The sequence below is a fragment of the Cololabis saira genome, chromosome 14 (assembly GCF_033807715.1).
Source record: "Cololabis saira isolate AMF1-May2022 chromosome 14, fColSai1.1, whole genome shotgun sequence".
Taxonomy (NCBI): Eukaryota; Metazoa; Chordata; class Actinopteri; order Beloniformes; family Belonidae; genus Cololabis; species Cololabis saira.
This window is the reverse complement of record NC_084600.1, coordinates 2,664,001-2,690,189: the sequence shown is the minus strand read 5'-3', so window position 1 is coordinate 2,690,189 and position 26,189 is coordinate 2,664,001. Positions and strand designations below refer to the sequence as shown.

The 26,189-nt window shown below is 40.6% G+C and overlaps 1 protein-coding gene across 5 annotated transcripts in view; it reads right to left on the bottom strand.

The window, feature by feature from the left end:
* The window catches only part of LOC133459461 (prolyl 4-hydroxylase subunit alpha-2-like), a 52,080-nt gene extending 27,907 nt beyond the window's left edge, over positions 1-24,173 (bottom strand). For 4 of the 5 annotated variants that reach the window (XR_009784053.1, XM_061739410.1, XM_061739407.1 and 1 more), the window contains exons 1-5: positions 24,034-24,167; positions 14,367-14,462; positions 7,409-7,505; positions 6,046-6,197; positions 1,746-1,883 (exon numbers count right to left, since the gene is read on the bottom strand). Coding sequence is in view for 4 of the 5 variants with exons in the window: in XM_061739410.1 (XP_061595394.1) it covers positions 1,746-1,883; positions 6,046-6,197; positions 7,409-7,505; positions 14,367-14,445 (466 nt within the window). In the remaining variant the exon portion in view is untranslated. Of the gene's footprint in view, positions 1-1,745; positions 1,884-6,045; positions 6,198-7,408; positions 7,506-14,366; positions 14,466-24,033 lie in introns of all 5 variants that reach the window. The other variant, XM_061739408.1, reaches the window with a different exon arrangement.
* Between the last annotated feature and the right edge of the window lie 2,016 nt (positions 24,174-26,189).

Sequence of the window (26,189 nt, the reverse complement as noted above, 5' to 3'; positions counted from 1 at the left end):
TCTCTTTTGTGCATGTTTGCAGGCCGGAGCCCCCACCCCCCCCCCACCCCATCCCTGGTCATCCCGCTGCTGCTTCCACCTGCCTATGTGGATGTCTGCTGTGTGCTGCCGATGCCCCCCTCCCCCCCTCTGATCATCCCGTTGCTGCTTCCCCCTGCCTGCTGTGTGCTGTTGACGTCCCCGACCCCCAGTCTAGCCCTCGGCAGACTGGATCGACTGTTTGGCTTAAGGCTTTTCTCCCACTAGGGGAGTTTTTACCTGCCATTGTTTATGTAATAATTGCTCGGGCTTCATGTTCTGGGTCTCTGGAAAGCGTCTAGAGATAACATCTGTTGTATTAGACGCTATATAAATAAAATTGAATTGAATTGAATCAATCACAACGTTGTCTAATCTTTTTTCATTTATCGCCACACAGAATGGCACAAATTGCTAAAGGCTGATTTATGGTTCCGCGTTAGAGCTTCGGGTCGTACAGTGTGACACCATAAATCAATGGGCTGTGAACTTTTGAACTCATCTAGTCGTGTAGTTTGAGATGGGGCTGAATCAAACAATTTAAAATATCGCAGTGTATGCCCAGCTTTAGTTCAGTGTTCCTTGACCCAGGTCCAGCATGTTTTAGATGTTTCCTGCTCTAAATCACCTGATTCAGAAGAGTTTATCACCGTCAGCATCTGTTAATGACCCTTTCACTGGCCCTCGTGGACCTGGATTAGTGAACACTTACTTAGTCAATATATAAATTACAGCAAAATGCACCAAAAGAGCAATATTTGAAGCATCATTGAGTTTTAGGGCTGGGCGATATATCGAGATTTTAATATATATCGATATATTTTCAAACACGATATGGTACGAGACAATATCGTTTATATCGATTTAAAAAAAAAAAAAAAAAAAAAAAAAAAAATTAATGATTTTGATATAGCTTATTTTGTGACAAATTGACTTGAATGTTTTATTTGAGATTTGCACAAATGTTTTGTTATTTGCACAACTGTCAACCTCAGTGGAAAAGTCTGCCTGTTACTGTCTACATTGTATTAATTGCACAGTGTATTTTAATTTAATTGTTATGCAGGAAAGGGATATTTGTTTTATTTTATTCAAGAAGCATTTTTATTCTATATATGCAGGCAATTTATTTTTATTTCATTTGTTTTATACATTTTGATATTGTGCAGACCTCTGTTAATAAAGGTACCTGTGTGACATTTGGCACGAGGTTTTGTATTAAAACTGACTGTTTTTTTAAGGGTTTGCCTCAGAAAAAAATGAAGCTAACAGAGATGCTATGCTATAACGCTTTGGGGGAAACCCCAATTAAGGCACAGAAAAAATATCGAGATATATATCGAGTATCGCCATTTAGCTAGAAAATATCGAGATATGACTTTTGGTCCATATCGCCCAGCCCTATTGAGTTTATGTGTTTGTTTTCCTTTAGACTCTCATCCTGGTCGTCTCTTGCAGCAACTTCACCACGTTATGATACTTCAAAACCACAGTACACAGTACTGAGTATGTACTTATTATAACCACATGCAGGGTGTTATAACTGTTTAGTAAATATATGTTTCCTGGAAGCAATGCTTATCTGTTAAATACATTTAAATAATCAAATATGTTTTTAACACTTTATGAGTTCAGTTGGTCCAACTGCCCTTTTTTTTTTTTTTTTCTAACAGAAACATGACAGAATATATGTTAGGGGATCCGGAGCACACTTCTTTCTTGGTTACCTGGCAGCATTCCCTTGGAAAATGCTTCAGAATCCAGTTGGTACGTGTCCTGAAGACGCATCAGCGCCTTGGCGGCCCCGGTCTGGTCCTCCACATCTGGGAAGTACTGTCTGTGCACGGTCATGTTGGAGATGAACCCTGAATGCATTTAATGTGCAGGGGAAAAAGGAAGAAAAAAAAAGCTTTACATGGGAATGATTACTGATCCACCACAGGATGGCAGCAGGCACATTAATGTTCACCTTTGTAATGTTTACAGTGATTTACAGTAACGGTAAACTCATGGAACTACAGTATATCCTAATCATTCAATTGCTAAGTTCTTAAATGATTAAAAGTCAGTTTGGCTTTGTCCCAACGTACAAAGTAGTAAATGTGCCACAGACACGGTGGGAGCACCAGAGCCTAACTCCACTGACTGATTTGTAATGATTTATTTGGTTTATGATTAACACTACACCATCTATGAAAAATCCTTCTTTTCCTTCTCAATATTGACACAGAATTGCTGCCCCACCTATTGTAAAAGAAATCTAAACAAAACCACTATCATGTCAATAAATAAGTCGTTTAATTTTTTTGCTCATTGTTTGTTAACATCTGGAGGACAAAGTGCAGCATTATCATTGCTCCGAGTTACCATAGATACAGATGTGGAGAAAAGAGCATCCGTCACTTATTCCATGTTTAACACAAATCAAACTTTTGATTCAAAATAATATTTTACCAAATAAATGAAGAGGTGACTGATGTTCCCTAAACTTAGGCCCAATCCCAATACTCCCCCTACTTTCTTTCACTAGCCCTACTTTCTACCACTACCCCTAAAAAAGAAGGGACAGATTTTAGGGCACTTCCCAAATCTTCCCAGGGTTCTGTCCCAATACTCCCACTACTCCTACTTTCAGCACCACCCCTAATCAGGAAGCTGAGAGCCAAAAGCTGTTTTACTTTCCACTGTAGCGCTGTTAATATGCCACTTTATTAAGTTTTAATATTTTTTCCAGGCGTAAAAGTAACCGTTAAGATCCCCAACCTGGGCTCAGTTTATCCAAATAACGCCTGTTAAGAAATTTGCTCCGAAAATGTATGATATTTATGAGATTTATGGTTTCGCGTTAAATCGACGTAGAGCCTACGGCGTAGGGTACGTAGCGTAGCGTAGCGCCGCGTAACCTACGCCGTAGGATCTGCGTTGGTGTAACGCGGAACCATAAATCAGCCTTTATTCTGGCGAGGTTTGAAAAAGACTTCGCAACAACGGGCAAGCGAGTGATTATGTACATTCACTGAGTGAATATTATGAAAGTAAAATATATATTTCTCGCTAGAAATGTAATCAAAACGCATTTTTATGCAGAAACTAACTCAAAATATTGATTTTATTCACTAAAAAATAAGAAATGTCCGCCATGTTTTTTTTTTTTTAATCAGGCCGCAAATGACGACGAAAAGCATTCTGGGAAATTTTTCTGTCCCTAGATCAGCTAGTCAGCATCGGAAAACACTCGATCCGTATGGACAGATTCATAGCCACTACACTAGTTTTCTCCACTACCCCTAGGTGGAAAGAGGAATTGGGACACCACTACCCTCACGGGAACACGCAAAATTTAGGGGTAGGGATGAAAACTAGGGGTAGTGGGGGGATTGGGACAGAGCCTTAATCTTAAATTCCACAACTTTCAGTAGCATTTAACTCCAACAAGAAACCTGTGTAGCTCTCCATGAGACGTTTGGGCCTACTCGTCCTGATCAAGTCTCTGCTTTGAAAGGCGCTTTTTCCCCACAACTTTTCAACCAAGGTTCAATCAGAATTAAGATTTGAGCCCAGAGTGGACCATTTCATATTCAAGTGCTTTCTCATCAGCCGTTGTCGGAGGCCTCGTCCAACATTCTTTGTTAACTTTTTTTCCTTTTCTGAAGCATTTAAGCCAAGTGGAGTTCTGACAAGTACAGACAAATATGTCCAATCTGTTTCCCAATATCCTGACTAATATCCTGGCGCTTTCTCATGTGCTCCTTTATAATAAGCTACAATCAGTCCTCTTAAACCGAATCAATAAGTGAACCGACAGAAAATGTGTTGAAAGCGTTTGTTTTTAGGTTGCGAGTTGTTAGACGAAAGGCGAAGTGAATCTGGGTCGTTTCATGTACCATATGCTCAGGTTAAGCCAACAGCTCCACAGACCTGAGGGAACTGGACTGAGACCAACAGTACCAGTATCATTTACAGTCACCATAAGGTTGGGTTTTGATATTTATTGAGGGAGAATGTCATGAGTTTATTGGCAGGACAGGACAGACATATGGAAGTGAAGCAGCCTGTGCCGTTAGAAAGTGGTACATGTGGACGTCGACAACTGGCTGCTGTAGGATTGGCAAATGCCCGACATCTTAAACCGGGCAGACACTGTGCGATTGTCGGCTCGTTTTGAACCGATTTTCCACTCGGGCCGGATTTCAACATTGGTCGTGCCTCGTGCAGTAAACGTGGGGTAACGACGAGAGAGTAACGCCTCACGACGAGAGATTAACGCCTCACGACGAGAGAGTAACGCCTCACGACGAGAGATTAACACCTCACGACGAGAGATTAACGCCTCACGACGAGAGATTAACGCCTCACGACGAGAGATTAACACCTCACGACGAGAGATTAACACCTCACGACGAGAGATTAACACCTCACGACGAGAGATTAACGCCTCACGACGATAGATTAACGCCTCACAACGAGAGATTAATGCCTCACGACGAGAGATTAACGCCTCACGACGAGAGATTAACACCTCACTACGAGAGATTAACACCTCACTACGAGAGATTAACACCTCACTACGAGAGATTAACACCTCACTACGAGAGATTAACACTGGTCATCGATCTAGTTCCTTTTTATACTAAAAAGGGGGGTGTTCTTTACACCTGAATCTCATTGGAGGAGCCAGTTACGGGAAAGACACCTTAACGTGTTACTTCCAACTGTCATTTCCTTTCCCTGGGGTGTCAAGCCTAGGTCACAGGTGAGATCCCCCAAAGCTAAGCGTCTGCTTTTCCCCACCGTCTCCTCTCCAACAATGCTATGTGTATTGTATTTAACCTCTAATCTGATCTTGTCTACCCGAATCACCAGAGGGGTTTGGCTCCGTGTCTTAATCAATACGAGATTACTTTGAATATGAAGAGACCATAAATCGTGGGCTGTGAACTTTTGAACTCAGCGATCTAGTCGTGCAGATTGAGATGGGACTGAATCAAACGATTTAAAATATCGCACAGTGTATGCCCAGCTTAAAACAGCGCAACACCGGCCTCTCTTTAGTCAGCGTTTCTCTATTCCAGTCTCTGTACTCCAACTCAAACCCATGGCCACGTAGACGGATTCATCTTTGGGACACTGATGCTGTTAATCTTCTCCACACAGATATGGGCCTCTGTTTTAACACGCATGCACTCTCTAAGTGAGAACACGGCCAAAATATGCAGGGATGGGGAACATCTGCCGCTGAAACATGACAGGGTCTGTTTCCAATCTTCTCACGGGGGAGTGGAGCCTTTGACCAGAGCTGCAGGGAAGAAATATTCTAAATCTTACATCCAGTCGGCTCACGGCCCCTCTGGACTTCTAACTTGCTGCTCAATCTATAATTAACCACATATCAAATGTAGTAAACAGATCAGTGTTAATGAGCCAGGAAAAACTGGCTTTTACTGGATGCAAATTTGACATAAAGTGATAGGATAACACGTCTAATTTGGTTCCAAATACACTCAAAATGCAAAAGAAAGCATAGAAATAAGGGTTAGGGAACCAGCCTGGATTAAAACTAAGCACATCCCCTGGCGTAGTTATATTAGTGAGTGAGTATCACATGCAGACAGACATCCTGCAGACAGAGAAAGTAGACTTGTTGTTGCAGGAAATCTCAACAGATCTATTTCTGGATCAAGTATCAAGTGATACCCTTGAAGTTATGTTTATGCAAATGAAACCAAAAGCCTCTTCCATTATCTGAATGCAGGGTGGGAAGAGAACGTGATCGCACACAAGACCATAACAATATGGCTCTGTCCAGAGTCAGACTAGTGCATTTTCCTTCCAAAACGTGACACGTTTGTCACAGCCGGGTGTGCACACGACTCCTGCAAAATCCACGGCGATGGAACAGAGTTTGATCTGTTGCGGACGCCGTTTCAGTTTACAAACAGTAGAAGTGGTTGTGTAATGCAGAGGGGCGAAGCTCACAGCCTTCAGGAAAGATGGAATTTCAGAGGCTCTCGTTACTTTCTTCCTTACCATCGGAGGGATTCTGCAGCACCAGGGTCTCCAGCTCAGACCACTCCGTGTTCAGTCTCTTCATCAGCTTGTAGGCGTTGACGGGGTGAGCCAGGTAACCCTCCGGGTCAGAGGTGGACACCCGGGTCAGACTGTCCAGCCTGCTGGCCCAGCTAAACGCAAACACAACGTACTGAGTCTACAGAAGCATGCACACACTTGGATCACTTTAGCTACAAAATGAATTGATATGTTTTGCATCATATCTTAACCAGAGATCATTTTAAATCAGAAAGTGACCAGTAATTGCAACTAACAATCAATATAAGTGGCTTTCAAATAGGGGTGTAACGATACACTAATCTCACGATACGATACGATAGCTGTATTTTTTTTAACAACCTTGAATTAGGAATATATGACTGGAAAAAATGGTCTTTTATTTGAAAGACACAAAATACAAAACAATACTGTGCGTTTGCTCTATTGTTACAGTTTGTAATTGTGAGGAACCAGAGCGGCCTCCCCACGTACAAGGGGACAAGGCAAAACTGGACCTGGGTGATGAGGTGTAAAAAAAAAAAAACCTTGCAGAGCGTAGAATGCCAAAAAATAAGGCTTTTTATTTTGTGTAAAAAAACAGACATACAGGCGGAAGGCAAAATCCGTATTCTGAAAAAAAAGCACAATGGGGCATAGCCTCTCAACAAGCGAGAGGTTGATTGGACACAGGTGTGCCACAATCAGCAGAACCAGGCACACCTGTGTGCTGCTCCCCCGCAGACCACGCCCAATCCTCCACTCTGCCACACACATTAAAAAAAAGTCCAGTGATGGTGAGAAGGGGAGGGGTTGCTCACTTTCTCACAGTAACGCTTTATAACTATTTAAGTTTTAAAGAGAAAGCCAGGCCAACCATTTTCCACAAACTGAACTAAAAGTAAATGTCAGGTTTGCATTATGCATCTTCAGTTTCAAACAAGTACAAATATTTTGCCACAAACTGAATAGTTTCTCTCATGTATGATTTGACTTTTTTCTTTTCCACAAATGTAACAACTAAAATTAGTTTGGTCCACGGGTCGAGGCGCAGTCAGCACCAATACACAGCGGGTTACTAGTCAACACAATATAGGCTATTAATATTAATAACCCAATATCGCGATACAGTTTGTCACCTCCAGGACACGTATCGTGACGTTTTTGTATCGCGAAATTTCGTGGCACGACATATTGTTACACCCATACTTACAAAGTACATTCCTGTCTAATGTAGTAGGTAGTAGTAGAGTAGCATAGGCTTACAAATTGACATACTCCAACAAAAACATTTATATTATGAGACCAAAGTTGGAGTTTTGCAGTAACAAGACTGAAAATGTACCTTTTGACGGCAGCAAGCTTGGACTCCTCAGCTTTGATGTATTCCCTCAGGGACTGGACCAGCTCCTTCTCTGTGTACAGCAAGTCTGTCATCTGACCTGCAAACGCAGAGAAAACACCAGTCAAAGGCGTCACAAGATTTCAACGTTTTCTTGTACGACTGGCCACGGCGGTGCGTGACGTGCAGATGTCAGGGGTGCAACGGATCATCGTTGATCCGTGATCCGTTTGGAACAATATCTTCGGTTTGGCACAACCGCGATCCACAAATTGATTTTATTATATTCCCTGTCAAATATGATGAAGGAAAGAGGTTGGTGGATAAAACTGTGCGGTTTGTTTGCTTTAAGTTGATTTTATATATTTCAATTTAATAACTTAAAAGCGTTAATAAATGAAGACAAAACTTGTCTTTTTTTTTGCAGATCTGAGAAACGATCCGATCCATGAGCTTTTTCATCCATTGCACCCCTCGCAGATTTAGATTCTCCAGAGGGAATTATCATCTTTACTTCTTATGAATGTTTCTCCTGGTTTCTAAGGTTTATCATGGTAGCACAGCTTGTCCAACGCTGAGCTGAAATCAACTCTCAGCCCCCAACTGTGGAACTTCAATAATATACAATTACTACACAAACTGAAGATAGGCATCAATGTTTGAAGGATTGGTTAGTCTAGTGTCCTTCGTAAACACTTGCAAGGCGGTAATCAGCAACTTGGGAGGTTCCAACCCAGTACTGACAGCAGTGAAACACTTAAATGGGATGATAAAACATTTTCATTACTGTGATTAAGCCACCTCTTAAAATAAACCTGCTGGGCAAAATGACGCAGGAAATAAAACTACTCTGAAACAGCTGTTATCATCTCAAAAAAAAGTCAGCGCACAAAAAAAGTATATTCTCTGGAGTATGTTTTGTCAATTAAAGTGTCACAGCAATTTTACTGTACAAAAAGTTAAAAAAGGTATGAAAAGGAGACGTGTCTCCATTACTGGAGTTAAATTCAGGAATGATGCCAACATATATTTAAAAACATGTCATTCTCTTTTGTTTTCTAAGAAAATGGTTTGTAAAGATATTTTTGAACCTTATAAGTGCAGTTGACTATCTGTTAATGTTTCTTTGCTTTTCTGTTGTTTCTTTGCCTTTTGTTGTTTCTTTGCTTTTCTATTCTCTTTTTGGTTTTCTGGAGGTCGGTAGCCACAAAAAGAAAGTTGGTAACAAAGGATAAGCTTTTATAAGCAGTTTGCTTCAGCCTATGCCTTTTCAGTCATTGTTCAACACATGATTATTGGTTTTGTGTGAAATGTTGATGCTGTGCACAATGTTTTTTGGTGTTCATTCATTCATTCATGCATTTACATTAAACTCATCCACAGGAATAACTTCTTCACATTCTTAGTCCTAGTGGTTGGACTTCGTCAGGGCTGCCCTTGATTCTGCTTCACAGATTCTGTTCAGAACTTTCTCAAGTCTGTTGAGGTGCAGATATCTCAGGTGGATCTATGTTCCTGCTCTCACCTGTGCTCACACTCTGTGGGGAGTGACAGAAAGCATGAAACTACAAATGCGTGTCTGAAACGAGAGCCCCCTGCAGGGCTGGACCCTCTTACAGGCATGCTGGGAATGAGAAGTTCAGCTATCTGCAGAGACGAGAGGCTTAACTGTTTCTCCACCACCCAGAGGTGTCACGATGTGGGGGTTTATTTTGGTTCCCGTTTTATTTTGAAAGCCTGCGTCCTTGTGTTTTAAGCTGGGCATACACTTTGCGATATTTTAAATGGTTTGATTCAGCCCCATCTCAAACTGCATGACTGGATCGCTGAGTTGAAAAGTTCACAGCCCACGATTTATGGTCTCACACTGTACGCCCCGATGCTCTGATGCTCCGTCTGCTCACACTATACGTTAAATCGACGCCGTAGGCTCTGCTTTGGTGTAACACGGAACCATAAATCAGCCTTTAGCAATTTGTGCCATTCTGTGTGGCGATAAATGAAAAAAGATTAGACAACGTCGTGATTGGACAAGGAATTGGCTGAGCAGACGTGGGAAATGCGGTCTTTTTTTTTTCTGCTATTAAAACATGTTTTGTAATGTGAATTTGCAACACTTTAAACTACAAATAATAGTTGTTGACGTGACATCAGAGATTGCACATGCTCTCTGTGAAAGGATGAGGCCAATCGGTTCAACTGTGCGATTCCTTCACAAGGAGCGACCAGAGGGGTATTCCAGGAAGCAGGTTCAACAAATTCGGAGTTTAAACCTGAACTCCGAATTGACTTAACCTGAGATAGGAAAGTCGGAGTTTTCGGTTCCAGAACAGCTGATATGAGTTAGTTCAATCAACTCTGAGTTTGTTAAGCTCGAGTTAAAAAGCCATCATCAGTAGAGCCCTGATACAACGATTCACCATGGCAACCGGCGACAACAAAAGAGTGACATACCTTTTCTTTTTTTTTTTTTTTTACTTTATTTAACATTTCAATTTACAAAATCCCTTTGAGGAAATATTAGTTTGCATCTGAAGATCCACACACTTCACACCACTGGAGTTAGAAGTGTTAATACGTGCGTATGGCGAGTATGAGAGCATATTTCAGAAAAAAAACACGAAACACGAGGAGAAAATTGGCGTGGGAGAAAGTTGCTGCAATCAATGTGTAAGTTTGAATGCAGTATTGAATGAAATGTTATTGTCATTTAGATCAGGGGCAGCCGCCACACCTCAGCTTCAGGGGAAAATGTAAATGTTTTCTTTTATTTATTTTATACATTTATGGAATTACTGTGTGTCTATTTGTATTGATTTATTCTATTACTTCATACATATAAAATAACTACAAATGCATATCAGAACAACATGATGGATTTCACTAGGTAATAGCTTTCCCAACACTTGTACCCCCCTCATATCTTGTGATGTCCCAGCGTCCCTGACGACAGTGGTCGCTATCAATCTGGTTTTTAGCTCTGCAGTGTTACTAACTTACAAAAATGAAAAGGAAGCAGACAACCATGCAATTAAAAAAATAAAAGAAAGAAGGCAAGTGATGGGTCCAATGTTGCCCCAGTCAGGCTATTAACGAGGCTGTTAGCCACTGATGGATTAATTATGCAAGTTAGTTTTAAGGTAAGATATCAAATCACCCTACCCTCTTAAAAATCTGTTTAAGGGAAATATTTGACTTTTTTTTTACTCTCTCTCTCTTTCTCTCTTCTGCTCCCCCCCTCTCCTTTTTGCATTTGGACTTTAACTGTTTGAAGTTAAACTGGGATGTCCCTGTGATATTGTTGCACTGACATAGTGAATAAAGTGAACCGAATGAGTTAAATTGTGTTTGTTAGATACGCTTTTTCTGCTCTAACTCTGCCGCTTGCTGTCCGTGGTGCAGAAAACGGTTGTGTATTGCGTAAAGGCCCATTGGCTGAATTGACGCCACTGAGTGAGGAGACAGAGAGAAACTCAGGCTTTATTGAAGTAAACCTGCTAGCGAGCAGGTTAGGTTCAGAGGCTCAGTTGCCGTAGTAACTGACTCAGAGTTTGAGTTAACTCGCTTTCTGGAACTGAAAACTCCGGATTTCCCTCATCTCAGGCTTAACAAACTCAGACTTTTCACTAAACCCGCTTCCTGGAATACCCCGCAGGATTTCAAACACGTTTGATTTTCTTGCGAGCACACGAGTTCGGGAGTCCGATCGGGAGTCCAATCGGGTCGTAGCTGCTTCAACTGTGCGATTCCTTCACTAGGAGCGACCAGGATTTCAAAACACGTTTGATTTTCTTGCGAGCACACGATTTGTGATTGGGAGCTCGTCGTGAGGTGTTAATCTCTCGTCGTTACCCCGCGTTTACTGCACGAGGCACGACCAACGGTTGGGTCGAAATCCGGCCCGATCCAAAAAATAGTCGCACGACTGGAAAATCGGTTCAAAACGAGCCGATAATCGCACAGTGTCTGCCCAGCTTAAGTTATAAGTTTGACTACTCTAGTTCCCATCTGCCCTGATTGTTTGCGCCTGTGTCTCTTCAGTCCTGTTTGGATATCTTATCTTGTCTTGTCTTGTCTTTCTCTTCCTCCTTCCGGTCCGTACTCTGTTCAGTTTCCTCGGGTTCTTTGCTCCTCTGTATGTGGGATTCTGGGTTTATCTTGAGTTCAGATTTTTGTTCCTTTTGGTTATATTTGCGGCGTCCCTGCCTAGCAGTGCTTTTTATTTAAATAAATTACTTTTTCTATTCCACCTGACGCCTCCTCCCTTACATTTGGGTTCTGCTACAATCTCTGAATGGTGACGAGAGGAGCCCATTTGGAAGGGGTTCGGGCCTCAAGTTGGGAAATCTCAAACAGAAAATCTTTTAATTGAAACACACACACACACACACACACACACACACACACACACACACACACACACACACACACACACACACACACACACACACACACACACACACACACACACACACACACACACACACACACACACACACACACACACACACACACACACACACACACACACACACACACACACACACACACACACACACACACACACACACACACACACACACACACACACACACACACACACACACACACACACACACACACACACTCCTGAACAATCATACTCTGTAGTGCAAGGACCACGTTTCCAAGCTTTCGTGTTACAAAACTTCAGAAATGATCAACTACCAGTTAGCGTGACTTCAGTCAGACAGATTTATTGTACATGTTCATTTAAAAGCTCTAAGCTCTTTTGCCTGCAGGTCCTCAGTAGTATTCAGACTAAAAACAAAGCTGCACAGAACGTAATAAATCCATTGTTCATATTTTCAACCTCTGGGTTACAGTCGGTAGATTTTGGATGTCCCACCTTAACCATGGTAGTTTAAGAAAGAGCACATGGTAACAACTTAGGGCTGGGCGACATGGCCTTTTATGTCCCTTTTGCACTAGTACCACCTCAGCTCGGTTCTACCCGTTTTGCCCTTTCGCACTAGGGCTGAGACGGGTAGAGCCGCTCCAAGCCGATACTTTTTTCTGTAACCATTCTAGCGAGGTTCTATAGACGAATCCGGCGACCGGTTTGTGTGCGCCGCCATCTTGCGGCGGCGCCATCGCTGCGGTGGCAGGTGTCAAACATTTACCAAAGCAGCTGCCAAACACTAAACAAGGTAGTAAGACGGTGGTTCTGCAGAACTGCGGCAGTAAATCCTCATCGGAGCTTCATTCTTTAGAAGTGATTTCATATGAACCCAAACCGTTAATAATCATTATTTTCTCCATATACCGCTCCCTGGCTTCCTTGTTTAAGGTATCCAGGTAAATTCCAGTTCCTTTCCAGCAGTTTAACATCTTTTTTTGCGTTCCGTCTGTTCACTTGGTGAAACAGAAAAGTAGTTTTGACAGTCCGTCCCGTCTTCATTCACTATCGAAACAAATGCACGTGACGGGACAGGAGTTTTCCGATGATACAAATACATTAAGAGAGCCTGGCAGGGAGCGGAGTAATAGATCCATACGTATATATGTCTATGGGCTGGAGCGGAGGAGCGGAGCCGCCACCGCAGTAATGGCGGCCGCTCGACTTCCGGGTTTCGCCGGATTCGTCTATACAGGGCTGAGCAGGGACTATTTCCGACGTCACCACCCTCCGCGCCAGTGATTGGTCGGGGGGCGGGGCCGTCATCACCCTCCGCGCCAGTGATTGGTCGGGGGGCGGGGCCGTCATCACCCTCCGTGCCACTGATTGGTCGGGGGGCGGGGCCGTCAAACGTTTGAATCAGGAAGCGGGAGTCAGAGCGAGGCGACTCGCAGCGATTTTATTATAAAGAGCAAAACGTCTGTTTGGTGATCCAACTCTGAGGTGCAGATGTTCATAAACCTGGTGGCTGTCGAGAAAAAATTAAAAAAAGGGATGTAGACGGGCTGTTTTTTTCTCAGCCGCTCGCGGCTCCAGCTGATTTCTCATCTGCGCCGACACAAACAAAGGTGTTGCGCAATCGAGTATGTCACAGCAGCTTCACCCCACCCCCCCCCCCCACTTCTCCCCTGGCTGTGCAAAAACACACGGGTGGAGCCGCGTCGAGCCGCGCCGAGCCGAGCCGGGCTGAAGCGAGACTAGTGGAAAAGTGCCATTATTAATATCTCGATATTTTTAGGCCATGTCACGATACACGATATATATCTCGGTATTTTGCCTTAGCCTTGAATTGACACTTTGATGCCTACAATCACACCAGTATGATGATTTTATATGTCTACATTTAAAAACATTCTTGTTCATACTGCATTAATATATGCTAATTTTAAACTTTCATGCAAAAAGGGGGAAATCACAACTTAGTCAAACGCACGTGACTGACTATGTAAGTAGGTGTGCTTGTTTTATGTCTCTAAGAAGGAGAGACGAGATGAGAAAGAGTGAGAAAAGTCTGTAATTTAATGCCCGCGGCTAAAAGCAAACGCATGACAACGTATACTTGAATATTCACAATATAGTAGTTTTGTACATCGCACAGAGTAGAAGCCGCGATACATTGAGTATATTCGATATATTGCCCAGCCCTAACACAACTGTCACTAAAGTCAAGCAGTCCAAAGGTTGGACAAAAGAAAATGTAATTTTTTTTACACTATAGTTACTATCATAAAGTACTCTTTAAGATTATTAAGTAGAAACAACTGCTAATTTTTCCTTATGAGGCAATATTAACCCCTCGCTTCAAAACAGTGCAGCATTAATATCAAAAGCAGATGACTTATAAATGTTTCAGTGAATAAAAGTGTCAGATTCATGACTGTAATAAATTTCCATTGCCTTTGACAAAAGCGCCTTTCCTTTCTTGCCACATTTATTACCATGACTCCCCGTTTATTACCATGACTCCATAACAAAACAAATACAGCCCGAAAAGAAAAGGGGAAAAAAAGGCATGAAACGCACCAATGGAGGTGAAGATCTCTGCGCGTGTGGTCCGGCAGCAGAGCAGCGTACAGGTGAGTAACAGCAGCCACTTCCCCATCCTGTCCCGTCCTCAACCTGCTGGGACAAACCGCCACACTTAGTTATTTAAAGGTTTAGTTATCAGGGACAATGCACATTAATAATACATTTAAACGCATGTAACATATGCCAGAATTAGCCAAAAAGGCTATTTTGCATCTGCTGTCCCTGGACTGGTGTAAAATAGTCAACCTAAAAGAAAGATTATTAAGATATAATCAATAAAACATTTCCAAATAAGAAGGCTACATCAGAATAAAGATTAAAAGGTAATACTAAGCTAAAATACAGTTCATACACTTCATATCCCCATGAGATGGAAACGACTTGTGTGTCCTACATGCTGTTGTTTTTCTCGACAGTCTTTTGTAGTCATGTTATTTCAAACATTGGCCTCTTTAAATGATGACACTGTATTTCCATGCTCAAGTGAAAAAAAAAGGAGTCTGACATGATATTTTAAACTCCAGCACATTTCCGATGAGTGAGTCACGACCGGCCGCTGTGGCCGGTTCATATTAAGAACCAAACGGAGGAAGGAAAAAAAACTAATGGTAAAGCTTTGAAGGTCTCAAGAGAAAAAAGCATCGTGTATGTTTCTGATTCTGTCGTTTCACCGTGCACGTGGTTCATCGACAGTAAGTTCAGTTCTAGTTCAATTTTTCTTTTTTATGACTTCAATCTGCCCACCAGATGAGAAAGATGTTCAGAATAAAACTGACATCAGCTCTTAAACCAGTTCTGACAGAAAATGTTCAAAAAAAACCCCACACCCAAATATACAGGACTGTTTCAGAAAATTAGAATTATGATTTTCTGTAATGCAATTACAAAAACAAAAATGTCATACATTCTGGATTAATTACAAATTAACTGAAATATTGCAAGCCTTTTATTATTTTAATATTGCTGATCATGGCTTACAGCTTAAGAAAACTCAAATATCCTATCTCAAAAAATTAGAATATTCTGGGAATCTTAAACTGTAAACCATAATCAGCAATATTAAAATAATAAAAGGCCTGCAATATTTCAGTTGATTAGTAATGAATCCAGAATGTATGACATTTTTTTTTTTTTTTTTTTTTTTTTTTTTTTTTTTTTTTAAATTGCATTACAGAAAATAAAGAACTTTATCACAATATTCTAATTTTCTGAGACAGTCCTGTAAACCTCATTCCAAATACAACGCATTTGATTTTTAATAAACAATTAAGGTGAATTTGACAAATATAATTTATTTTGAGTACAAAAATAAGGTTGGTAGAGGTTTATTCTAGTCATCATGTTGTCGGCGTTATCCGCTCACGCCCCGGGATCAAGAGCAGCTTGTTTTGTTAAAGTGAAGCTGTTTCACTTTCTCCTCTAACTCTTCTTCACCACAACCCTCGCTGATGACTGTTTACTGTTCCTGTGTGAAGCCTGAACACACATACACACTCGTACAACCACACAAAAGCATGGACACACACATACTTGTGTCTGCAGCACCGTATAATCAGAGATGAACAGAGAGGCTGCAGCAGGAAACTGTCATTTTGACTGTCAGAAAATCCAGTTATGATTGGAAATAAGAAGAAGGTGGGACAACGTTTGACCAAATATTAAATGCTATGCAATATATTGCCACTGACAATGAACGTGTGAATCCGTTGTGACATGAACATAGATTGAAATTTAGCGTATTTGCCTTACAAATGCATCATTTCAGTTGCGGGAAAGAAAAGAAAAATCCAGGCTTCTTGTCACAAGGAAATTCACACAAACAGTCTGCAGTACTGGAGAAGGAATGTAAAATGCAAGGTGAGCTTTAACGATCTTTGTGGAAAAACTCTTTTTTTTAACCATTTTGCTCTTTAACGTGCACAATTATAGTTATAACAGCGCACCACAGTAGCTGGGAGTTTAGTGCCAATAAATCAGACATTTCACAACACAACTGAACCAGACTGGATTTAAGCTTTATAAACTGTATGTGAACAAAACTGTACCAACTTGCACAAGTCCATGAATTTATAATGAAATACAGATATAATGTTTAACAAACAGAGCAATTAATTTGCATATTTCATGTTCAATGCAACAATGAGTTAAAATTATTTTTTTTCCTGCATTAAGTTGATGACATTCATTTGTCAGGCTTCATGTAATGTTATATTTCAATCTGACAGAAAAGCTCTACTTTACAGTCAAACTATATAAAGAACAAGAAGAAAAAGGCATGGTCCTTTTTCTATGGTACATTTATTTTAAGTAATACTAATTTAGCTTTTAGCATGTTATTCCCCACTTATGGGTAAATTAATGAGCACCAGCCCAGATAATTATTCCCAGAGTCCAAACCTGCACATTAAATGACCAAACGGCCCTCCTTGTAATTTACAGCCAGTGGGGTTGTTCAGCTCAAACAGAGTTGTGCCTGTTGATGCAAGCTGTAACAGCCGTGCCACATTCCTGGACCAGAATCCCTTTCCATTTACTACCCAGTGTTCCTGGATACTGACCCTTCGTTGGCATTTATGAAAACTGTGAGGGTGTAAATGGACAGCTGTATTTCTAACTCCTTTCTTTATTATTTCTTTTCATACGGTGTAAAAAAATATGTGTAAGATGATAAACATGCTGCGAAAAACAGTATGACTGACCTCACATATTGGTTTATAATTGGAGCAAAACAGTTTGTGTGACACCTACTTAATTAAGGTTAAGTTCGCCCAGATTTTGTGTTTCTTTGGAAAAGTGGGGAGGGAAAGGAGAACTAAAAGGAAGACGCTCTGGCGATTGAGGTCAGGAATCCGGGATCCAAGAACACGGCCGATGTTCCCGAAGAGTAAATGTTTATCCGTAGTCAATTTCAACATCTGCAGCAAACCCGGCGAGAACAACCTGGCCGCTCCAAACAACAGCTGTCCTCAGTTCCTGCTCTGGAAACTGGGAGGACTGTCAAAGTAAATCCTATTAGATTAATCGATTTGTCAAGATAAAGTTTATGAAAACAGTTAAATAGATCCTTATCTTGGGTTTTTAGTCTGAAATGTTTAAAAGAAGAAATGCAAACAAGAGTAACTCAAAAAAGAAGCAAGAGAATGACAATCCTGTGTTTCAACATGCACAAGATCTCAACCAAACCTTTTTTAACATTTAGGTTCATGTTCACCATCATCTCTACAGAACATCAGGTCTAAGATAAAGCTGAACAGTTAGAAGAAGATAAAGCAGAGTAAGATAAAGGGAAGAGACATCAAGGATGACATCAATTCTCTTGCAACTAGTTGAGATTCAGCAAAATACACAAACTAACCCTTTTAACTCTCTGCAAAAGGTGTCACAAATAGGGCTGGGGATCGATTCCATTGTCAAGAATCGATTCGATTCCGATTATTAAGATTCAGAATCGATTATCAAGATTCGATTCCGATATTTATTTGGGTTAGTGTTATTAAAACTGTTTTTTGAGCTGTTGCATGAATTATATGACTGTAGTTATGCAACATATGAATACTAGTATTATATTGAGATTCAGCAGCAAGTATATAATGATGATGCTAATGATGCTGTAAGAACCAATCAGCTCCCAGAATGCTGATAGAACTGCTTTCAGAAACATCGTGTGGGGCAGAATTATCAAACAGATCCAGGGAGGAAACAGAGACGGATGAAATTGGTTTTATTTTTTCCCACATTCCGTTTTTATTTGTTCCATTTTCGGTCTATTTTGGTTTTTAATTTTTGAGCATTTGGTTTTTAGCATTTTTTGCAAATGTAACCCCAAGACAGTATATAAAGTAATGAAATATAGACAATTTATGTAATTATAACCTAACACTTTAATGTTTTCATACCTTTAAACATATTTAAAGGCAAAAACATGGCACCAGTTATTCTCGTGTCCAACAAAACCTTCCTTTTTTGGGGATAAACAAAAAAATAACCAAAAGTTGTAATGTTATGATGAAAAAAAAAATACATAAATAAAAAATAAAAAAAAATCTATCTTTAGACATATGAATCGATTTTTAGGAATTAATATGAGAATCGATTTAGAATTGGAAAATCGATTTTTTCAACACAGGCCTTATCACAAAGCTGCAAAACTGACTGTATAACCCTGAGTTATCGTGGTGTCATCAGCATCTTGGAAGTTCACTTCATGTCTGTACTTTGGCTGGGACGCTGATGAAACCAGTCGGGACTAGAGAAGAGTATAATGATTTGTTTTTTAAGAGATGTGCATGCCAGAAAAGCTCGCAGGTTGCCAGCTTCTTTCACACCGAGCCGCCTGTAAACACAAATGTTGGTGGTAAACACGCTCTGCTGGCTGATGGTTATCTGTAAAATGGACTGGCATGCAGAAATATCTGTGAATTATCATGCATACTCACATTGCATGTGCAGTCATACACACATATATCACACGATATAAAAGCAAACATGTTCAGACAGTCTCTGACGCTCACTTTTAAAACATTGATCTCAACACAAGCTAATTCAGATCCAAACTTGTCTTCACTGATGCTTCGTGGGTTTTTGATTGGAACTGTGGTTGAGGAAACAAAAATGCTCCTGAGTTTGTTTTTCTTTTTTTTTTAAACCACAGCTTTTTTTCGATTGCAAATCTGCTCCTGTTTGTGTGGTTTTAAATATGTTTGGTTTTGCTCAACAACTAGTAAATCAAACAAAAGTAATATCACAACTACTTGTAGTAATTAAGTTCACGTCCCCAGAAACTAGCACACATTTACTTTCACTTCCACTAAACGTCATGTGAGAGTTTAATAAAGATTTCAGTGCTATGACCCAAAATTGGCACGTATCTTGCACAAACGGCACGATAATAACTCACATTTCCCTCTGAGACTGTGAAAGGAAGTGAGTATTTCATGACAAAGCTCATAAAGCTCCACAAACAGAACAGAATTAGGGCCGTGATATGCAGGTCTTGTGGGTTAAACGTTAGATTTATTATTAAGTCAGAATGTCGTAACATGCAAAAGCAAATCTCTGCAGCAAAGTTGCTCATCTCCACCTATAAGGGAAATTAGCTCATCGTTTACAGGGTGCCACTTAAAGTATTAACTTACAGGCTAAAAGCTGCCGTACGCATTGGTACCCGTGTTATTGTGTATAAGTCACGGCAGGGAATCACTTATCTCTGCACACAACTTTACATCCTGGGGTTGTGTGTTCAGTGACATTTTGAGCCATTAGCAAAGACTGAACAAAGCCCACTGGTTTTATTCTGAAGCTTATAATCCTGGAAATAATCGTTTCAAACCCAACAACATAGTCCCTGGAGTCATGAACTGAAACTGGTCAGCAGAAATTGTATCTGTAAATGCTTTTACAAGCGCTTCCCTTTTTTTAACCTCAAGTTTTTCACCACTTTTTTCCCCCCTGATATTTACCCAACCTCAGATTTGAGTGGAGGAACTGTTCATCAGGGTGATTGGTTGGTGGTGGCTGTAGCTCCGAGCGGAGGAATTAAATCTACCGGCTGGATTCCCACGTCCTCCTGTTTGTTTGATAAAGCGTCCTTAGGCATGAAATGGAAACCCACGCTTCCCACACCATCTTTCTTACTCGTAAGGTGTACCGTATTTTCTGGACTATAAGCCGCTACTTTTTCCATAGGTTTTCAACCATGCAGCTTATTCAAAGGTGCAGCTATTCTGTGGATTTTTCTTCCACTGCTCGGGGCGCTCTAACCGGAATTAGAATCAAAACTAAGACAAAATAAATGCAAAGAAGAATACTAGAGCTGGGTATCATCACTGACCTCCCGATACGATACGATTCCGATACACTAGGTCCCAAGACGATACGATTTCCGATACGATACGATATCGATATTCTGGTTACAATAAGGGAATAACATGATCCTTCCACGCGCCACGTCCGGCCAGAGAAGCCCCACCCTGCCTGGTGAAAAGAAGCAGCCTGCTCACTCCTCAAGTAAGGAGGAGACTTGAGCTCAGTGCAGGGCCTCCCGGGGTTGGTAGATGGAACAATGCCCAGGACTGACTTAGGTAGGAGCACTGCGTGATAAAATGGGGGGGAAAAAAAATCGGGATTAAAAAAAATATATATATATATATATATATTTTTTTTTTTTTTTTTTCAAATCGATACTTGGATTTATGTATCGATAATCGTTCCTACACATGCATATCGATAAAATATCGATATATCGATATTTTTAACCCACTCCTAAAGAATACACTACTTCTTCTTTAGCAGATAGAAGTAGGTAGAAGCAGATTTCAAACAGATGAACAAATAAATAAATACCGGTTATTTTCTCTTGGTTCTGTCCCATTTTAATCAGCAAAGTTGCTGCCGTGTTAAAAGACTGTTAGGAAAGGATCTATTTAGGTACAAACATGTACATCATTTACAGTTCAAAATCCTTCTGTACATGTAGTAAATATTTAATCTAACAACATAAATATCTGCGGCTTGGATATCTTTTTTTTTTTAATAGAGCGGATGCGGCTTATATGCAGGCGAGGCTTGTATATCTTTTTTTTATTTTTTTTTTTTAAATAGAGCAGATGCGGCTTATAGTCCAGAAAATACGGTAGTCTTCTAAATTAATGTGACCTTAGTTGATCGTTTCTGCCCGCCCCGGAAAGCTTTTCAAGGAAACTCGCTTCCTTATTTACTTTTCCTTCAGTATGTTAAAAAAGATTTATGAAAATAAAAAAGGAAAGGAGTCATTCTCTCCCACAGACGAGCGTGTCCCTGAACTATTCAGAACTCTTCCATGACACCACCGGCCTTTTCAGTGTTACTCATCCACACAAATGTGATGCTGATCAACCAAACATCCCTCCCAGACTTGCTTAAAGAGACAAAGACCGCTTTCAGACAAAAGAGGACAAGGTGTGATGTCTTTGTGAGAACATGTTTAGTTTTCATTTTCCCCTCAGTATTAAAACATGTAAATCAATTCTCAAGCCCTACCGTGAAACCAAAGGAACCCAGAAGTCTTAAGGGTTTGTTTTCCACTCTGCTATTATTATCATTGATACCAAAATCTACATTAGTATTTTTTTTTAATTCATTGTATTTGTTTAAATCAGAGGTTTATAATCCAGGTGCCATAAAGTAAAAAACCCTGCTGTGTTTCTGGATCAGCCTGTACATTTAGAACAGGTGTTTTCACTAACAACCTAGTATTTGAGGAGCTGCTTTAGTATTTGGTTTTTACTTTATGGCACCTGGATTATACACCTCTGGTTTAAAGGGGACATATTATGAAAAACATGTTTTTTCTTGCTTTAACATATATAAAGTGGTCTCCCCTCAGCCTGCCAACTCAGAGAAGGAGGAAAGCAACCAAATTCTGCAGTGTCTGTACAGCCGCCCGGATGAGCCGCCCAGTGTGATGTGGATCTACGAGCCAATAAGATTCTGCTCCCGTCGTTATGTAACCAAAATGCAAACCACGCCCACAACTATAAAACCGTGTAACTGCACGCGAGCGTCCGACTATCACGTAGCACTGCGTGACATGGGACGCTCTCTGTCCATCTCCCTCCAGCAGCTGCCACTTTATTAAGGTTTTTGTAGTGAAATGAGAAGGAATCATAGAGATAACTTCTCATTTCAACTAACTGGATCAGCCGTTCCTCATCCATGACTGTTTCCTACAGCGCTTTCAACCGGCTTTCAACGCGAGTGACAGGAAGAAAATAGAAGCAGGGCGTCCGACAAATGTTTAGCTCAAAGCGGCGCGTCGCGCTGCGGCCAGTTAGGACAGTCCAATAGAAAATAAAGCAGTGGAATTGATTTTGTTGCTGACGCTCGCATCGCATGCATGACACGGTGTAAAGGCTGATTTATGGTTCCGCGTTACACCAACGCAGAGCCTACAGCGTAGGGCCTGCGTTGGTGTAACGCGGAACCATAATTCAGGCTTAACTCCACCGGCCGGAGCTTCCGCCATTTTTTCGTAGCGGTGTATCGCGTCATTCAGGCAGCCAATCAGCACAGAGCCTCATTATCATAGCCCCGCCCACTCAGAATCCTGCATAGATAATGAGGTTAGAAACGGTAAACATAAAGACATGGCCCAGAGGCTGAATTTCTGATTTATATAGAAAAAACAATCAAAAGCTTGTTTTTAAGACATTCAAGGCCTGTTTAAAATATACATTAAATGCCATAATAAGTCTCCTTTAAATCAAGCACAACTTTGGCTCTTTGTTTTAAATGGCCTCATTGTTTTACGACACAACTTTTCAAATGTAATTATATCTGTAAATCTAGATTAGCATTATTTTTATCAGGTCCATTTTGTTAGTATTTGGTGAAAGAAAAAATGTTTGTTTTGCTTCTTAATTGTATTGTTTTGTGAGAAACTGGCTGATGGACGGAGTTTCTTGGCTCTGGATGAAACTTTTCATCTCCAACTTACAGGGTTCCTACACATTTTTCAAGGTCAAATTCAAGCATTTTTCAAGCACTTTCAAGGGTCATTTTCAAAATCTTCAAGCACCTTATCGCTAGGGTAAAATATCTACAGGAACATATACACTCATACTTATTTTTACTTCACTTTTTATCACAATTATGTACATTGTATCGTGCTGTAAACATCTAGTTATGTTTCATCTTACTGATTTTATTTCTCCTTGTAATAACTAAACTATACAGTCTGATCCCCAATTGTGTGAAAGACACAGAGTTATAATTTCAAGCACTTAAAACTAAAATTCAAGCACTTTTTAGGCCTTGAAAACACAACATTGAAATTCAAGCACTTTCAAGGATTTCCAGCCCCCGTAGGAAACCCAGTCATTGATACCAAAATCTAGATTAGTATTTTTTTTTAATTCATTTTATTTGTTTAAATCTTTTTATCAGGTCCATTTTGTTAGTATTTGGTGAAAAAAACGTTTGTTTTGTTTCTTAATTGTATTGTTTTGTGAGAAACTGACTGATAGACGGAGTTTCTTGGCTCTGGATGAAACTTTTCATCTCCAACATATTAAAGGCTGATTTATGGTTCTGCGTTACACCAACGCAGACCCTACGGCGTAGGCACTGCGTCGATGTAACGCAGAACCATAAATCAGCGTTTTTAGGTCGTAGCTTCCCCCGTGACGTCACTCAGACAGTCGCTTCTAGAAATTCCCTGAAAGTCCTCTCTTCTTTCGGGAATGTTCCGCGTGTTTTCATGCACAAAGCCTTGAAGTTACTGTGCTAAACTGAACAAACATTGCCTAATTTATCACTTTTTATACGAATGAGTGTAAAAATGTAAAAAACAAATACAGTCTGAGATGCGGGCTTTCACAAAGTCGCGCAAACTTTTGAAAACTTTGAACACGGAGAGAGCCGACGACTTCCCCCCGTGGTCCAGGCTCACAACCCGGGACGGTGCTCACGGGTTGTGAGCCTGGACCACGGGGGGAGTCGTCGGCTCTGACAAAACGGCATATATTTGGCCTATATTTTCATATATTTGGCCTTTTCTGCCGTCCTGGGAATACACTCCTGCTGTTGTGTTGACAAGCATCCCGGCGTGTGAGAGGAGCACGCGGCTGCGGGGATGGGAGTGAGTGAGTCCGGGGTAAAGACCAGCGGGACGGCGTCAGCTTACCTTTAGACCAGTGTCGCTCACAGGAGACTGTCCCAGTTTAGTCTGTGCAGGAAAATCCACTTGTCACCCCGGCGTTGAGCGGCTCACAGAGGGGTTGTAAGCGCTGCCACGTACGAGACCCACTGCAGGGCTGGCCGTAAAACCCAGAGTAGACGCGCAGGCGCATTCTTGGTCAAGACTAGACCTCCTTTTCCCTTTTTTTACTCTGTTGCATTCCCGTGCACCTCGTAAACTACAGCTTTCAATGTGAAAAAGTCGAATACGCCATAAAATTAGGTACATTTCAAGTCAAGTCGATTCAAATTTTATTTACTATGGCAAAAATAGAAAAGGTGTTCTACAGGGCTCAGTCATTGGACCTGTTTTGTTCACTATTTATATAAATAATATTGTTTCCTCTGTAGCTGGCTGTAGCATTCATCTGTATGCTGATGACACTATTTTTTACTGCATCTCAGATACCCCAGAATCTGCTATAACATTTCTCCAGCACTCTTTTGCTGATCTTGAAATTGCACTCAATAATCTCAAATTGGTTTTAAATGCAGAAACATCTCAATTTATGTTTTTCTCCAGATCCAAAAATAAAGATTTGAATAATTGCACCATTACTAGTAAAAATGGCAGTTTTATTGAAAGAGTTATTGTTTATAAATACCTTGGTATTTATATTGATGAAAATGTATCTTTTTTTAAATATCATATTTCAAATCTGGCACGTAAACTGAGCAGTAGTACCAGTTATAGTACCAGTAGTACCAGTTATGTACCAGTAGTACCAGTTATAGTACCAGTAGTACCAGTTATGTACCAGTAGTACCAGTTATAGTACCAGTAGTACCAGTAGTACCAGTAGTACCAGTTATAGTACCAGTAGTACCAGTAGTACCAGTAGTACCAGTTATAGTACCAGTAGTACCAGTTATAGTACCAGTAGTACCAGTTATGGTACCAGTAGTACCAGTTATGGTACCAGTAGTTCCAGTTATAGTACCAGTAGTACCAGTTATAGTACCAGTAGTACCAGTTATAGTACCAGTAGTACCAGTTATGGTACCAGTAGTACCAGTAGTTCCAGTTACAGTACCAGTAGTACCAGTTATGGTACCAGTAGTTCCAGTTATAGTACCAGTAGTACCAGTTACAGTACCAGTAGTACCAGTTATAATACCAGTAGTACCAGTTATAGTACCAGTAGTACCAGTTATAGTACCAGTAGTACCAGTTACAGTACCAGTAGTACCAGTTATAATACCAGTAGTACCAGTTATAGTACCAGTAGTACCAGTTACAGTACCAGTAGTACCAGTTATAATACCAGTAGTACCAGTTATAGTACCAGTAGTACCAGTTACAGTACCAGTAGTACCAGTTATAGTACCAGTAGTACCAGTAGTACCAGTTATAGTACCAGTAGTACCAGTTATAGTACCAGTAGTACCAGTTATAGTACCAGTAGTACCAGTTATAGTACCAGTAGTACCAGTTATGGTACCAGTAGTACCAGTTATGGTACCAGTAGTTCCAGTTATAGTACCAGTAGTACCAGTTATAGTACCAGTAGTACCAGTTATAGTACCAGTAGTACCAGTTATGGTACCAGTAGTTCCAGTTATAGTACCAGTAGTACCAGTTACAGTACCAGTAGTACCAGTTATAATACCAGTAGTACCAGTTATAGTACCAGTAGTACCAGTTATAGTACCAGTAGTACCAGTTATGGTACCAGTAGTTCCAGTTATAGTACCAGTAGTACCAGTTACAGTACCAGTAGTACCAGTTATAATACCAGTAGTACCAGTTATAGTACCAGTAGTACCAGTTATGGTACCAGTAGTTCCAGTTATAATACCAGTAGTACCAGTTATGGTACCAGTAGTTCCAGTTATAATACCAGTAGTACCAGTTATGGTACCAGTAGTTCCAGTTATAGTACCAGTAGTACCAGTTATAGTACCAGTAGTACCAGTTATAGTACCAGTAGTACCAGTTATGGTACCAGTAGTACCAGTAGTTCCAGTTACAGTACCAGTAGTACCAGTTATGGTACCAGTAGTTCCAGTTATAGTACCAGTAGTACCAGTTACAGTACCAGTAGTACCAGTTATAATACCAGTAGTACCAGTTATAGTACCAGTAGTACCAGTTATAGTACC